The 14,063-nt window shown below is 39.8% G+C and overlaps 1 protein-coding gene across 4 annotated transcripts in view; it reads right to left on the reverse strand.

Moving 5' to 3' along the window:
• The window catches only part of NTM (neurotrimin), a 943,759-nt gene that overhangs the window by 21,090 nt on the left and 908,606 nt on the right, over window positions 1-14,063 (reverse strand). For all 4 annotated transcript variants that reach the window (XM_077756517.1, XM_077756520.1, XM_077756519.1 and 1 more), the window contains one exon: window positions 941-1,075. In XM_077756517.1, the coding sequence (XP_077612643.1) occupies window positions 941-1,075 (135 nt within the window). The remainder of the gene's footprint in view (window positions 1-940; window positions 1,076-14,063) is intronic.

The following is a 14,063-nucleotide window of genomic DNA, read 5'->3' on the forward strand; positions in this document are numbered from 1 at the left end:
TGCAAATTTTGGTATAAAAATGGGAGCATTATTATACCTGTTTCCTTGCTTCTTAAAGTGCTGCGTATCAGTTAGGTTGAAATTGTAAGAGAAAGCAAAATATTAAAGAATGAGTAGTCACCAAGGCACAATATACTCCCTGCACTTCCATTCCACCCAGATCTTGGAAAGGAAAGGCTTCTTGCCTGTTGGTTTAGTTCTCGGGTTCTATACTGTTACAAGACTTCTTAAAATGAGGAGAGAAAGCTTTCAAAATATCTTAGAGAACTCAGTCAATGTAAACTATGAGGAGTCAAGAGAGGAGATGGTGGGAGAGAGGTGGCGAAGTTGAGTAGAGTCAATGTCAGATAGAATCTGGGTGGCCGATAAGAAAAAATGAGAGTAATGGAGCAGTGGCCCTAAAAAGTTTTGGATTCTGTACCTCTACTAGTCAAAAGAGGTTTTGAGGTGTACCCTCTGCTATGTGTATCTATGTTTAAATCATGAAAGTGTACGTTGTACATCAAAATATATAAATCACAAAAGTATGAGGCCATGTAAATGTACCATAAATATATCATAAATTTCCTTCATATACACAGGTTTGCTCCCCACTATGGAGATGGCTGTCTAGAGAGTGAGGAGCTTGGGAATATTAGGAGTGAGGTATGGGAAAAATTGGTATTCAAAGATATATTTCTATCAATTTTGCACTGAAATCCACTTGATGGTCTTACAAGAATACAAGTTATGTTTGGGATTATATTAAATTACTTTCAGCTACAATTTTTTTAAAAACTAGAATTTTGAATAGTTTCTCCTAAAAGCAGGAATGGACAATGATATGGCATTATTTCCCATCAGGAGTCAGCAGCTAGATCTGTGATCCAGCTCTTTGTTGTGGCCATGCCAGTGGCCAGGCTCACGCACATGCAGGGTGAAGGTTCCTGAGACCACTTACAGTTCACGGTGACCTTGACTCTCCGGACCACTGGTGCAGCCACATCATTGGAGGCACTGCACTCATAGTCCCCCGACTGCTCCCGTGTGATGCCCTGGATTTCCAGGTATTCATCTTCACTCACAAAGCCCACAGCTGCAGGAGAGGGTGTGGTGAGGGAAAAAAAAAACACCAAAGGTATAAACTTATAAAACAAAGTATAAAATGGTAATGTCTGAGGAGAATTGTGCCAATTTCAAGTTCATATTCTTGGAAACGATGCCTATTCTCTCTCCCCAACTCGCCTCCCTTCTACTGCTTCTCTTTTCAACTTCTCTTCAGTTCCCCAGTGGACCAGCTGAAATGTTTGTGTTCCTACCTAGACTAAACACCAAGCCTAGAGAATTACTGGTCTTCGATAAGTGATTAATAATTCTGACATTTACACTCCCCGAATCTTATCAAGCAGTGGGGCTCTGGGATTTGAGTTAGGCACCCCAGGTGAATATTAACTCTTTCTGATTTCAAGATATCATTGAGGCTGAACTGTGAAGTGTAGAGCTGAACATTGCATCACAGGCCATGAGTCAATCAGAAATACCACACTAGAAGTTACACACATGCACACACACACACACACGCACCACAAAAGACAGTGGAGACACTAATAAAATGAATTTAAATTCCTGTTTTTAAATTTAGACATTCAATAAGATCAGCAAAGATCAGTTTTCTAAACTTGAACCTTCTAGAGCTCTTGTGTAGAAGATTCTAAAGACAAACTAACAACAAGGACCTCGTGCTCTCACCACAAATATGGAAGAAAGTCAAGACCAAGAAGACATGGCTGCAATCTTACTCTGTCCTGTCACCACCTTGAGACTCAGTTTCTCTATCGAAAAATTATAAATACCAATACCAACCCTCTACCTATTGACTTCCTACTTAAGCATTAGCCATGAACACTGGCTAATGGAATGATCATAAGGCTAAAGCCTAGAAGACCAATTTCACAGTTCTCTGCCATAGTCACCTTGAATATCAGTCTACATGTGGAAAGGCAATGGAGAAAAAAAAGGAACTGCTTATATCCCAGCATTGTCCTGCCTTCTATGTTAAGTAAAGATAATTAGCATAATGATATGTTTTATCATGTAAACTGGGATACTTTTAAGAGTAAAAGGGGTGCTATTAATAGTTGCTATAGGGGAATAAGCATAAGTTGAGATTGTCCCTGTCAAACTAGACATTTTCCAGGAATGTTATACACACAGTCTTATTACCTCACAGGATTGTTTAGAGTACCATGAAAAAAATATATATATACATATATATACACATATACTTACATATATATACACATACATATATATACACATACATATATACATACATATATATATACACATGAAAGCACTCTGAAAAGTCTTACATGCTGCACATCTGTTGCTTTAGGTAGTAAACATATAATCCACCAGGAGGCACAGATTTAGGTAGAGTGAAACTATTTTACCATGAGTGGCCCATGTCAGTGGAAAGGAAACAAAGGAACATTTCTCTCCAGGTGATAAAACCCCTCCATAATGCCACATGGATCTGCTGATCCAAAGCATGAAAACTGACAATAGTAAGAAACTCCTATAATACAAAGAATGATCCATGTGTTGTCTAAGTTATTATATTTTTCTGTGACATTGTTTTATCAAGATAACAATAGTAATAACAATGACAGCAATAAGAAAATGACTTTCTTGTAAAGAGGGGCCACTAGCTGCCCAACACTGCCACCACTCCTTGGTCATGAGAAATCTGTGTTACCATCGAGTGGTAAGTACAAGTGCATACTTCATGCCATATGTGTAGAAACTCAGTATGTATAGAAAATCTCTTGCCTCTACTCCCTACTAGAGAGCAGAAGAACAGTCTATATATATTATAGCAAGCAACCAAGTGTTATTAATTTACAAGAAGAACCAGGAACACATTAATAAGTGAAACACAGCACCAAGAAGTCCAGGATATGGAGAGGACAATCAATATTAACCCATAGAATTGAGAACTCAGAAATGGACCCAAAAGTATACAGCCAACTAATCTTNCAAAAAAAAAATAAAAATAAAAATAAAGAGACACTCCAAAAAATAAATAAATAAAAATAAAAAAATAAAATAAAAAAAAATAAATAAAAAAAAATTAACCCATAGAGACTCACAGTTCCAACTAGTAAGAAACTTATTATTATCAACGGTAGCTGTATTTTAAGTTTATTTATTTATTTTGAGAGAAAGAAAGCATGAGCAGGGGAGAGAAAGAGAGAGAGGGAGAGACAAAAATCCCAAGGAGGCTCCACACTGTCACCACAGAGCCTGACATTGGGCTAGAACTCATGAACTGTGAGATCATGGCCTGAGCTGAAACAAAGAGTTGGATGCTTAACTGACTGAACTATTGTCCTTGTAGCCATCTTGAGGGGGAAAAGTAGTAACCTTGATTTGAGGAAGAGTGTAGGAAACAGGAAGAAAAGGTTTAAACGAAAAAGTTGTGATTCCTTTTATGTTGTCTTTGTTTATTTTCTACCAACCTCAAGCCTACATTTGTCAGATCTTTTCCAGCTAGAATGCTATAATTACTGTGTAAAGCATCTCAGAGACCAGTGTCACACTTAATATTCCCATTAATTTTAAATGGTAGTCCTTGGTACATATGTGTGGCAATTGGTGTCAGATTTTAATTAGGCTTGCCCTACACCATCTGAAATTAATAATAGCTCGAATTACCAATGTAATTTATAAATTAACAGTGCCGTGGCATTAGGAAATAAATTAGCTCTGGACAGCTGTTTCCGGATTGAGCTCCAGTGTCGGAGAAGTGATTGGTAGGACCTCACATCTCCCGGGAGCCTGTGTACTACACCACCAAAGCAAGGAAACAAAATGACACAGGGGTCTCTTAATCTCTTGTTCTTCGCTCCAACTAGACACCACACATCATTTTTAATTTTACCATCTAAATATGTTCTTCTGTGACCACAGTAAGATTTACAAGGAGCAAGCTTGGATGAGCTCGTTATACGGACATCCAAATGGAGAAGCAGGTCAGGAAGATGACAGATTCAAATGCAAGCACATAAATATTGGAGTAGTTATAATCAAGAAATCACCAAGCTTTCTGTGGGGAACGTGTGTACTAGCGTATGTGTAATTTTGTACATGAGTATCAGGCAATCTTGTGTAGAGAAGGAAGTTGGATAGCTTAAGATTTGGGGAAGCCGTATGTTCTCCATTGATCCAGATTTCTATTAACAGAGAGAAGGGATTTACACTTAAGTCATCCTGCAAAAGCAATGAGGCTTAATTTTACTATCATATGTTCTCCAGACCGAATGTAGAATTATAGAAAAAGCACAATGACTCCATTGCTCACCAATTATTACGTTTATGCTTTCTGGTAAAATTGGGCAAAGCACATGAAAAGTAATTTGTATAGTACAATGCTTTATACATTTTAGCTTCCACTGTTATTATTTTCCTGTTTCTCCTAAACATACTTCCTTTTCTAGTTGAAGCATGCATAGCAAAACCAGAGAGGAAAAGATCAGTATACACATAATGAATTATACTTTGAACTACCAGAAATGAAATTCTTATACGTGCTTAAAACAAATGGAAGAATCGAATAAACAAAAAGCCCTAAATTGAAGTTTACAGAGTTGATGATTGAATTTATAGAGTTAATGATTCAAGGAGTTTTCTTTTTATATATATTTATTTATTTATTTATTTATTTCTAGGAGAGAGAGAGAGAGAGAGAGAGACAGCAAGAGCAGGGGAAGGTCAGAGAGAGAGGGAGACACAGACTCCAAAACAGGCTCCAGGCTCTGAGCTGGCAGTCAGCACAGAGCCCGACGCGGGGCTCGAACCCACGAACCGCGAGATCATGACCTAAGTGAAAGTCGGACGCTCAACCGACTAAGCCACCCAGGCGTCCCCAAGGAGTTTTCTTTTTAACATTTGTGCTCTGGCTGTAAATGATCAATGCTTTATCACTCATATGAGGAACTTACAAAGAATATGGGGGCGGGGGAAACAGATAAGTAGAACATACTTACAAGTGCATTTAAAGTGCCAAAGGAAATTCTTAGTTAAGGACTACCCATAAGAAAGGGGCAAATCACTTGATAAAACTCTATGAAAAGAAACCCTTCATGGTCAATAGCTTCTTATTTGTAAGTCTTTCCTTTCCAAAAAAAACCCCCCAAAAAACAAAAAAACAAAAAAACAACATCCTCGGTGGGAGTGACATAGTCATCTTCCTAAAATACTCCCTCTATCATGTCACGCCTCTTCAGACACCAAAAATGCTCCCTATTTTCTGTAACATCAAGCACAAACTCTAGTGCCTTATCAAAACCCTTCATAAAGTAGCCCCAATCTACGCCTCGTGGCTCATCTCGCATCTGTGCTGTGAGGAAGGCAACAAACAAGTCATTGTGATAAACAGCAAAAGTCTGGCAACAGATAAACCCAACCTTCTTCTTTACATTTCCTGAAGAGTTAACTTACCCTACTCCCCTGTGCCACCATTGCTTCCTTTCTATAACTCAGTTAGACTGATGTCACAGACCCCGAGAGGTACTTTGAAGATGGAATGCACGCACAATGCAGCTGGCACACTGAAAGGCACGTGAGGCATTTTTGCAGGTGTTAGTACTGTCACCACTGTTGTCTCTGCCACTGCTGTCACAGCTTTCAAGCCAGGCCATGCTAGTTTTCATCTGGGACAAATATCTTCATTCTTTTTGCACAGATTGCATCTGTCACTCAGAGAGCTATATTCTTTCTGTCATTGAAGCAGACACCATCTCGCTTTCAAATTCTAAGTCGTCCATGAGAACTCCATTATGGGTTGAATTGGGGTCTTGAAATGGGTCCCCTTTACCATCCTGTCCCTACCAGCAGATTATGCCTTATTTGGAAATAGAGTCTTTATAAAGGTAATCAAATTAAAGTAAGGAATTAGCGTGGGCCCTAATCCAGAGTGTCTGGTATCCTCATAGATAGGATAAATTTGGAAATAGGCACAGAGTCAAGACCATGTGGAGACATGGGGAAAAGACAGCCATGTGATCATAGTGATGCCTCTACAGGCCAAGGAAAGCCAAGCATTGTTGTCCAACCACAGAAGCCAGGACAGACACAGTAAGATTTTCCCCTATAGCTAGAGAGAACACGTGCAAGTTACAGAGAACATCTGACACCTTGATTTTGGACTTCTGGATTTCAGAACTGTGAGACAACACATTTGTGTTATTTAAGCCATCTAGTTTGGGCTACTTTGTTATGTCAAAAACTCCCAGAGTCCCATCTGTCTCCTGTCAGGGCCTGTGGATGCCCTGCACTCTCATTGTACAGAGAGCTCTTCTAGGCTTTAAAACCATAAGAGAATTTAAACTCAAGTGCTTAAAGAGACATTAGTGGTTATATAATGCCATACTTGCTATATTAGGACATAGTCTGATTTCAGTAAAATTCCCTAGAATAGTTGTTTAAATATAGATTTCTAGATCCCATCCATACCTATTAAATCAGAATATTCTGGAATGAGGAATCTTAATTTTACTAGGAAACTGTCACATACAGCCAAGTTTGGGAATTCGAGATACTGTTACATCCTTATATCTTAATGTGGGAAACTGCAGTACAGAGGGATTCGTGTATGGTTAGCAACAGAGCACACCAGGTCTCTTGATGTCCAGTCCACAGCTCCTGGAACTAAAATAGTATTTTCTAATGGCTGTTTTATGCTGTATGCACTGGTCTTATTTTCCAATACAAATGACACTCTGAAAGGGACCAAATCCTGGATATCTCTGGCTCTTAAGGCACCTAAGAAAGTAGTTTACATAATCTGAAATTTGTCAACTTATTATTAATACAATAATTGACTGATAGACTCAGAACGATGGGTTGAGTTCTGTTAAAAAAAAAAAAGTCAGGAGTTCCACATTGTTCACCGAATCTTCATGTGGCTCGATTCCCAAGACAGTGCCACTTCTGGTAACTGTTCTTAGCACAATATTTGTATTTCCTGACTTTAAAAAATATCATCACTATTAGTGTTCTAACAAAACAGACTTCCTTTAAGTATATGGTTTTAAAAGGTTTATTGAGTGTTTAGTATAATTTATATTTAGTCTAGGGGCCAATTATTTCCTCAGAAAAAGGATTCTTAATTTTAAAATGTAGATCAATGAGGAACGATGATTTATCTAACAGAGTTTGCTTTACAGCCAACTGTTCAGGAACACAGCTATTTCATGAAGTGGAATCTGACACCCCAAGCAGTAAAGTGGAGCAAGCTGGAAACACCTGTCCCTCCATCCCCAGAGCAGTACACATTGTCCAAAGGGCTGAGGTCAGCAGTTTACAGCAAATCAAGGGACAAAAACCATCCTGTATAAGTGATACCTGTGTGGAAAAGAAAACCCCAAGTTTCTGAGTCCATAGATTGGATGTTAAAAAACTTTATAACTGAAAACTAATAATAGCTACAATTATCATTTTTATTGTACTCAAGAATAAGCTTGTCAGGAGAACAGCTGTAGCAATTGAAGAGGAGAGGGCACAGCTGTCTCCTTCCTTAATATTTTTATGGCATATATACCAGTTCAGATAAAAATCATGGGACCTCAGAAACTGAAAAAAACACAGAATCCCAGAATTTGAGAGTTGATTTTTTTAAAAATTTAGGTCCAAAATTGGTAACCAGTTTGGTATTAGACTAATACTCTTGCTACTGCTCTCTCTTTCTCTCTTGGTTTCCATCAGGATGTTCCTGTGACACTCAGGCTGGGCTTCGGGGACAGTTGTTTAAAGGACTAGTTGGCTGGGGTCCCTCTGGGGCCTTTATGGACTGACCAGCATGGGATCTTTTGTGTTTGGGTGGAGAAAATCATGGTTTGTTCAGGCACTGGGAGGTTGGTGGACAAAAGCTATGTGACAGAGCGGTGGTTGCTGTTCTGCCATTAGGGCCAGAAACTACAGAAGTGTTCATGAATGAGTTGGAGGTGGGCAGTGCTGCTGTGAGATCCAGGGGCAATATTTATTTGCCAGTGAAGTGGGGAAGTCCTTCCTCATCCCCCAGCACCTGAGAACTCAGTGCAGGCTGGACCATGAGCTCGTGGTCAACAGCCACTGAGAACAGAGGCTCATTCTCACTGTGTCAGCAGAGGCAAAGGAAAGGGGCTTCACTGAGGGGACAGGGAGCAGAACATGAAGACAGTTATATTAGAGCATGTGGTAGGGGCTCCAAGAACTAAGCAGAGGAGACACTGAGATGCCACTGGGGGTTCTGGGCCTGCGGCTGGGCCCAGAGAGCCATACTGACGCGGCACTGATGTAATCCTTGTGCTGTGAGGCAAGGCTAGGGACACATAGGTTACACAAAGACTCTAGACAGCAATATCTATGGCAACTGGGCCGTAGAAAGCATTTCCAAACATAGTAACAGTATTGATTTGTCCACACAGCATAGCTCCTACGGGTCTGATGTTATACTGAAGAGTTGATCATAGTTATCAGCACCGCTGGCTTGACTGCTGCGGGCAGGGCTGAGTCCCCACGCCCTCACGTCAGCCCAGTAGAACATTTGTTGGATAGTTCCCATACCTGTGTTTCACATGCCTCCTTTGTAAAATGGGGCAAACAGTGCTACCTTGTAGTATTAAATAAGTAAATATGTGTAAAGTACTTAGAACATAGTAGTTCTCAATAGACGCTAGCTCTCACTGATACCACAACTCCGTTTGAGCACATTTTCATATACAAGATCCTCGATACAAGAAAATCTCAATGCAGAAGTGAAAGAATCATCAGATCTCTGCTTTTCTAGTAGGAATTTAATAATAATAACCTTTACAAAGGATTCACCAAAGATCTTTAACTAAAAAGTTCTATTCCCTTCACTGAAAATAGGATCTGACTTAGAAGGGATACAGTTTCTTGGGGTCATTTCTTCTAGGAAAGTTGATAAAGCTGCACAGCCCATGTGAGAACTGCTGGGGGTTTGAGAAATGTCTCTAGTTTCACAATAAGAATGAAAGGAGATATATATATATACACACACACATGTATATATAATTATATAACATAAACATATTATATATTTATATATCTTTCTCTTTGACACTTCCCTTGGCTACAGATAGTATGACTGACAGAAAAGAGTCTGAGGATCTCTCCAAGAATGAGCAAATTTATAAGATCTCTTTCAGAAAAAAGCCCTAGAGGGTGCAAACCTACTTTTACTTGGTATAGCATTGAGGCACAGCCTCAAACAGTCTTTTAGAAAGTTACTCTTGGTACCAACATAGGGACCATCTTTGGGAAACGGGACAAACTGGCTTTTACTAACGAGTTTCCACTGTACAAGAGGGCTCTTCCTTAAACATGTTAGTGTTTGTTGCTAGTGAGCTGTGAACTAAATTGGTAGTGTTCACTGTGTGGCAATGTCCCCAAGCCATTACCTACCTGCCAGTCTCAGATCTGTATCTATGTCACATGGATTCTTCTTATACCTGTGAAACTTATCTCATCCTTTCCCTCAGCTTTCTGTTAGAGACCTAAGAACTGGTTGTTCTAAGCAACTCCAGCTGGTCACAGCATCTCTTATACCACATTCTACACACAGAAGAGACCGCTCCCCAGCTTCACTGTTCATGATCTTCTCTGCTTAAGATGAGAATGCAAATTGAGAGCTTAAAAATTAATCTATTAACTTGATTCCATCATAAAGTGATAGAGATCCAATAAAAGTATTACATACACTGATGCCAACTATAAATTACATATCTATCTATCATCTATCTGTCTGTCTCTATCATCTCTCTCTCTCTCTTTCTCCTTTCTCTCTCTCTCTCTCTCTCTCTATCATCTATGTATCTATCTATCTGTAAAGATAACAGAGAGATACTTAGCACAGATCCTGACATATATTAAGAAACCATTTTATAGTTAAAACTTAGTATATATGTTTGTTGTTTGAATATGTATGTATATACATATATAAAATGTCATATATTATTGTACAGATATATAAAGAGGCAAAAAAAAAGAATTCCCTTAATTTTTGATTAGGAAACTTTTTGGGAATAATGATAAGCTTTGTATGAAGGAGGAGCTGAAGCCCAAGCTGTAATTATATGAAAATGAGCCATGGGACTCCACAGGGCCGAGCCCTGTGTATCTCTGAGGCCTATCCCTTCCCTTAATGACACGAGACTAGTTCTCTGTGCAGATGCGGCTTCGGCAGCCGGCTGGGCCCTGGGAGTTGTGTGCTCTTCTGGACGCCTTTTCACGAAGGCTGTCAGCTCGGTTTTGCATGCAGACCCTCTATTATGGGTGATGATATCAGAGTCAGAAAGCACACAGCTGGATGTTTGGCGTTTGCAGCTTGATGTCTGGAACCTGGGTATTTGCAGCAGTGCAGCTGATGGCTGCTAAAAAAATAAAAAAATAAATAAAGAAATCAGCTTTTGATTTGTAAACTCAGCCAATTTGATCTGAAAGACATTGATAGGGGATAAATATAGAACTCCGCAGTGTCATATTACCTCAGTATCTTGGCTGTTTGCTTTCTCTTTTTCTAAATCTCTAGAGATGTAAGTCAGTACTGAGTGCTGAGAAATGTGAAGAATTTAATTGCTTTGAAATTTCCTGCTCAGATTAATTTAAGGAAATTATTTTTACTTGAGAGGCTCCTTATGGGTGAAGGCTCTCCTAACACTAACTCGCATACCCTCAGGCCAGAAGTCCACTTACGGAGTCACCTTCACAACCTGGCTCTGAATTGCCTGGGAAAAGCAGAGCAGTCTGTACAGCTGGCCTGTAATTTAGTCATGAAGATATTTTCTAGATTAAAACCAGGAGTTCTTAATCTGAGAATTGTGGAACCCTAACCCCAAGGGGTTTTGAACCTCAAGGAATGACCTTATGCATTTGCACATAATGTGTGTGTGTTTTCCTTAATGAAGGATCTTATACCTTTCTGAAAAAGATTAATATCTATACTGTGTGTTCCTTTTGTTCATCCCCCAGGGGTGATACAGAATCAAATCTCTATCAACTCCCAGCCCCACAAAGATAAAACAGAAAAGCTCCTCAAAATATAACTAATGATAGGAAGGACAGATCTCTAAAAGGAAAAGCACAGCCTTGTGTATGCCATAAATATTTTGGGGAGGATGGGGAGATAAGTAATTTCTAAATAATATTTTCGAAGAACAGTTATGCAGAGCTCAGTTCTTTCTTCACTAAAAGAGGGGATTGCTTTGCCCACCAAGACTTAGGTTGAAAGGAACAAAATGTGCAGGTTTCTGTGCATTCCCTCAGAGCACTAAGACCACCTGTTGATAAGCCAGGGGCCTGCTGGACACAGAGGGAGGAAGGACAAGGCTTTCCCTTCACATACAGCATCCTCAGATATACAGCAAAATGAGGAACTCCCTTAAGAATCCCATCTACTGGTGACTGTATCAAGCAAACACTCAATGACCATTTGGGGGAAGGAAGGGAGCAGAAAAGCTGGGGTGCAGCCACATCTATAGTTAAGGCAATCTAATGAATATATTCAGATTAGAGCATGAGGGGAGTCTATAAAGTACCATTAATTCTAGACATGTATACCGAATAGTATACCAACATTTCCAAATGGCATGGGGTAAAAGAATGTGTGTAAGAGAATGCCTTGAGAAAAATCACACAGAAATACCCGTAGAATAGCAGGAAGCCTATTGGTGTAGGATGATCTGGGCCCAGAGAGAAGGGAGGGCATGGCTGAAAACCTTCAAATTTACCATATTTGATTACAGCCTTTACTGGCCTGGCTAACTTCCCCTTCTCCTAAAATGAAAAAAAAAAAAGTCACATGTGATTATTCTTTCTCTTCGAAAAATCATGTTGCTTTTACCTTCCTTAGAGGTTTCAAATCTATTTCTTTCTTTTCCTTGTCATTGTTAACTATCTTAATTCAGGTGTCCATTATCTACTGCGGATTATTTTAATACCCTCTTTACGGGATCTCCCTGCTTCCAGCTCATTATTTTTATTTTTGTTCAATAATTGCTAAAAATAAAAATCAATCCCACCCCTGCTTAAATCCTTTCACCGCTCCACATTCCTCCTTGACACGACATATACAAGCTCTTTAGGAGCTGGCTTTTGTCTACATCTCCAGGTTTTTCTCTTACCAACTCCTTTCTCTCCACATTCACTGGACACACCGGCAAAGTTCCTAAAACACTAGGCCATTGATCTGTGCCTTTACCTTGCCCTTTGCCTGGAATCTCATAACCCTTCGTCCCCTTTCAAATGTCTGTGCATCCTTCAAAACCATCTCAGGTATCAATCCTCTGTGAATCCTTTGTTGACTTTCAGAATCCCTTGCTCCCTTTCTACCCAGTTTATTTTGTTTGTTTGTTTCTATTGTTGCACTAATCACACTGCATTGTTATGTATTTGCATATGTTTACCCATCTGGACTCAAAATTTCAGGAAAAGAAGGACTCTTACTTGTCTCTATATCTCTAATATCTATGGTTGTGTTTAACTAGAGAAGGCACCAAATGATCATCTGGCCAAAGACTGAATGAATGAACTGACTGGCTATAATTCTGGTGGCTGTTATGGCTGCCATAATGAACTATTTAAAACTTTCTTTTGGTGGCTTTTGAGAAAACAGCAGAAGTCTATTTTTTAAGTTTTTTTTTCCCTTCTGATAAAGGGCTGGACCTCTCAAATCTCCTTAAGTTAAATAATTTTTTTCCCCACATTTCCTAAGAAGAACTAAAAAAGCCTTCATCAAGCTAAGCCTGGAGTGAATAAGAGCTGGGTTTGGCCATCTCCACAAATATCCTTAGTTAAAAGCTCTTGTAGCTAATGTCCCTGCTTCCTCTGAATGAGTTAGGATGCAGCGTGCCCTAATCAGAAGTGTCTCAGAGAGCTTTCTTATGTCATCGTCAATTTGGATGAATTTTTTCCAACTGGAATCAGCTTGGTGATTCAGCTCTGCCTATATGTAATTAGTGGTGGAATGATTGCAGGCAATGTGATTAGGCTCTTTACCTTCCTGGGACAGGCAGGGGGAAAAAGTGCTATCATCAACACAAAGTGGGCCTCAGTAGGAGAAGGGGGAGCCTCTGCAGTAGAAACACCACGGCCAACAAGCACTGCACTAAGCAGCATCACACCAGGGATGGAAGCTGGCAAGTGGGGATGTGGTTTCAACCAATGGCTGGCTGCTTCTACTGAGAAAATAATATACCTTGGCCTCGCAGAGCGACGTTGTACTATAGCATCAGAAGCAGCCTAAGCTTCCCCCATCACCCGCTCCATGAAGCTTCAAAGAAAAATGCACAAGAAGACCAAATGAATGACTCTGTTCTCACACATGTGCTCATGACAGTCCCTTGCCCTCCTTCTCAGGACCCAGGGGCTTTGCCTGCCTCTGACAGTGACATGTTCTTTTTGCCTCCACCTGTCCTTCCCTGCTTTACTTAAACTGCATTAGCTCCCATTCCTCTGGCCTTTTTCAAACCTAGCAACTCTCTTCCTTTCCCACAATACCAAGAGATGGGATAAAGGGACATTTTACTTTATCACTGACCAAAATATCACTGATTCTTGAATGGAAACAGTGAACCACCTTAACTGATGGACCATAATTTTTTCTTTATTTCTCTTCTAATTCTCTACTACAGGAGACTAACTGTCATATCTGAGACTTGACTGGCACCTTCTAAGGTGAAGTGGACAAGTGAACAGGAGCTCATGAAGGAGCCCATAGAGTCAATGGCTGCTAAAGTCTGGGATGAGAGAACGATAGAGAGATAGAGACAGTGAGACAGAGGAGGAGAGGAGAGTGTGAGAGAGCTGGAGCTGAAGCAGATGATAAAATTACACATCAAACAACAAAGAAAGCAAGCAGAATGCACGTGTTTGCTAAAGGCAATTATCCAGTTGCTTAGGCAAATCAGAATCTTGCTCCCATGACTACTGTGTTCTCATCAAAGCTCAAAGCTATTGTCACCACTCTGGAAGTAGTTAGACACAACTACTTTTTTTTTTTTTTTTTTTTTTTTTTTTACGTC

The sequence above is a fragment of the Crocuta crocuta genome, unplaced genomic scaffold (genome assembly GCF_008692635.1).
Source record: "Crocuta crocuta isolate KB4526 unplaced genomic scaffold, BGI_CrCroc_1.0 scaffold172, whole genome shotgun sequence".
In the NCBI taxonomy this organism is placed as follows: domain Eukaryota; kingdom Metazoa; phylum Chordata; class Mammalia; order Carnivora; family Hyaenidae; genus Crocuta; species Crocuta crocuta.